Source organism: Gymnoscopelus microlampas, assembly GCF_963454915.1.
Source record: "Gymnoscopelus microlampas genome assembly, chromosome: 17".
Lineage (NCBI taxonomy): Eukaryota > Metazoa > Chordata > Actinopteri > Myctophiformes > Myctophidae > Gymnoscopelus > Gymnoscopelus microlampas.
In genome coordinates, this window is record NC_139954.1 from 31,821,175 (window position 1) to 31,823,814 (window position 2,640).

General features: G+C 43.8%; 1 protein-coding gene across 1 annotated transcript in view; it reads left to right on the forward strand.

Moving 5' to 3' along the window:
* Positions 1–284: 284 nt before the first annotated feature.
* The window catches only part of evx2 (even-skipped homeobox 2), a gene marked incomplete at both ends in the record, with an annotated part of 2,559 nt that continues 203 nt past the window's right edge, over positions 285–2,640 (forward strand). Inside the window, 3 exons of the mRNA XM_084085178.1 lie at positions 285–678; positions 1,012–1,235; positions 2,226–2,640. The exon at positions 2,226–2,640 is cut by the window's right edge and continues 203 nt beyond it. Of these exons, the coding sequence (XP_083941304.1) occupies positions 285–678; positions 1,012–1,235; positions 2,226–2,640 (1,033 nt within the window). The remainder of the gene's footprint in view (positions 679–1,011; positions 1,236–2,225) is intronic.

Genomic DNA, 2,640 nt, shown 5'->3' on the forward strand with positions numbered 1-2,640 from the left:
ATCATTCGAGCAACGTCACGGGAGCATTTTAACGACGAACAGCAACCACCTTTGATGAATGACATTTCGGGCTAGGAAGGATGCACGGGTCATCTTGAGTCAGTGTTGTTCGTTGATCGCATTCAGATTCTTGTGTCTTTTTGCGGTCTATCTTATAAAAAGCTTTTAGAGACAGTTATTTGGAGACAGTTGCTGAGTTGAATGCGGATTAGCCTCCGTCACAACTCACCGGCGCACCACCAGCTCTGGACAACTGTTTTGTTTTTTCCTCGCACCACGGCTTAATGATGGAGAGGATAAGAAAAGAAATGATCTTGATGGAGAGGGGTCTGCACAGTCCCGTCGCAGGCAAGAGGCTTTCAGACGTGGCTGGGAACTCAGTACTAGAGGCCCTCGAAAATTCTCCACACAGTGGCCGACTGAGCCCGAGAATAACTTCAGCCTCGATCCATGGAAGTCTCGGGGACATCCCAACCAAAGGCAAATTTGAAATCGACAGTCTTTTCGGTACCCACCACAACAGCGAGAATACCTCTTCGGCGGAAATTTCCTCATCGGAAAGCAGGAAGAAAATGAATTTATACCCTGAAGTTTCGCAAGACTCAGATATGAATAGTGATGTGGAAGTAGGGTGTCCGTCGCATCGCTCCCCGAGCCAGCACAAGGAAAACAACAAAGGTATTTTTTATTTATTCCTTAAACAAAAAACTGTTTATTTATTTTGACAATTAAACTATTTCTATTGCTATTATTGTGTTTGTTATTATTAGAACTTCTATTACTACGCTATAATATAACCTATTAATGAATTAGGTTAATATTAGTAACTATTATTGGATTATGGCTAATATAAATTTGCTTCTCCTAAATGTTATACATTTCGATCTTTATTAAATATTAGGTTATCAAATATAGGCTCTAGAGCAGGCCTATGTAGAATTACATTAGTTCTGAGGATATATCCAGCTAACTAAATGTATTTCCTCCCCTTTTTTATTTTTCATATTTTAGGGTTTTCTGATTCTGGAAGCTCATCCTCCCTTTCAAACCTAAACAGTAATGGGATGGGAGGATCAAACAGTTCAAATGCCGATCAAGTCAGGAGGTACCGCACTGCTTTCACCAGAGAACAGATTGGAAGACTAGAGAAAGAATTTTACAGGGAAAATTACGTTTCGAGACCAAGAAGATGTGAATTAGCCGCATCCCTTAATCTACCTGAAACTACAATCAAGGTACAGAACAATTTTCCTTATTATTGTTCAGTCACAACTTCAAGTGCATGAGCGAACGCGTGCATGTGAGAGAGCACAATACTTACATTTACAAATTATTTTTCTATTCAATACTGATATAGAACACGCACAGGTGTGCTCTTTCTCTCTCTCTCTCTCTCTCTCTCTCTCTCTCTCTCGCTCTCTCTCTCTCTCTCTCTCTCTCTCTCTCTCTCTCTCTCTCACACACACACACACACACACACACACACACACACACACACACACACACACACACACACACACACACACACACACACACACACACACACACACACACACACACACACACACACACACACACACACACACACACACAAACACAAACACAGTATTTTTAAAAATGGCCTCAAAACAATAGTGGTAGACCATATCTCTTTGACAATTTACAGAAGTAAAAACATATTATCTATTATTATTATTATTATTATTATTATTAATATTGTATTATTAATATAGATTTATTTAGCCTACTTTGGCTGGGATTGCTAACTGGTCTCCTGTAGCCTATACACTAGCCATCGATAAAATATGTATTTTTAAAAACCTGTCAATGCAGGTTTAAACATGAGTAAGACTTGTTTAGTCTGTACCATATAGGCTACAATTTACCTCACCATTAACACGTACCTGTAAATAAGTAGAACCAATCAAAGTCTAAATAAATAAGTATAGGCCTCCACTCTTTATACCCTTATGCCAGAGCTCAGCATAAACTGTAAACAACCAGAGTAACCACTTGAACCCCAGCATAGGCTACATATTCTGGGGCACACTAGCCAAAAATAGCATATCTACAAGCTCGCAATGCTTGTGAGCTTGTAGATCGGCTATTTTTGATGAAGAGATTTGCTGTAGCCTAGTGAACCGGAGGTTGCAAATCAGGTCCGTTTCACTAAGAATAGTGGTAACTGGTCAAATGTTGGCCTTTGTTTTGAATGTTGTCCACAGGTGTGGTTCCAGAACAGACGGATGAAGGATAAAAGGCAACGTTTGGCGATGTCGTGGCCCCATCCAGCAGACCCCAGCTTCTACACCTACATGATGACGCATGCCGCGGCTACCGGAAGTCTACCGTACCCCTTCCATTCACACATGCCTCTACACTACTACCCGCACGTTGGGGTCACAGCGGCAGCCGCCGCCGCCGCGGCGTCAGGTGCAGCCTCGTCACCTTTCGCCACCTCCATCCGCCCCCTCGACACTTTCCGCGCACTCTCCCATCCCTACTCACGACCAGAGCTCCTCTGCGGCTTCAGGCACCCGGGACTCTACCAGTCGCCCGCAGGCCTGAACAGTTCGGCGGCGGCTTCGGCAGCGGCCGCAGCCGCAGCAGCCGCGGCGGCGGCCGCGTGCGCACCGTCGG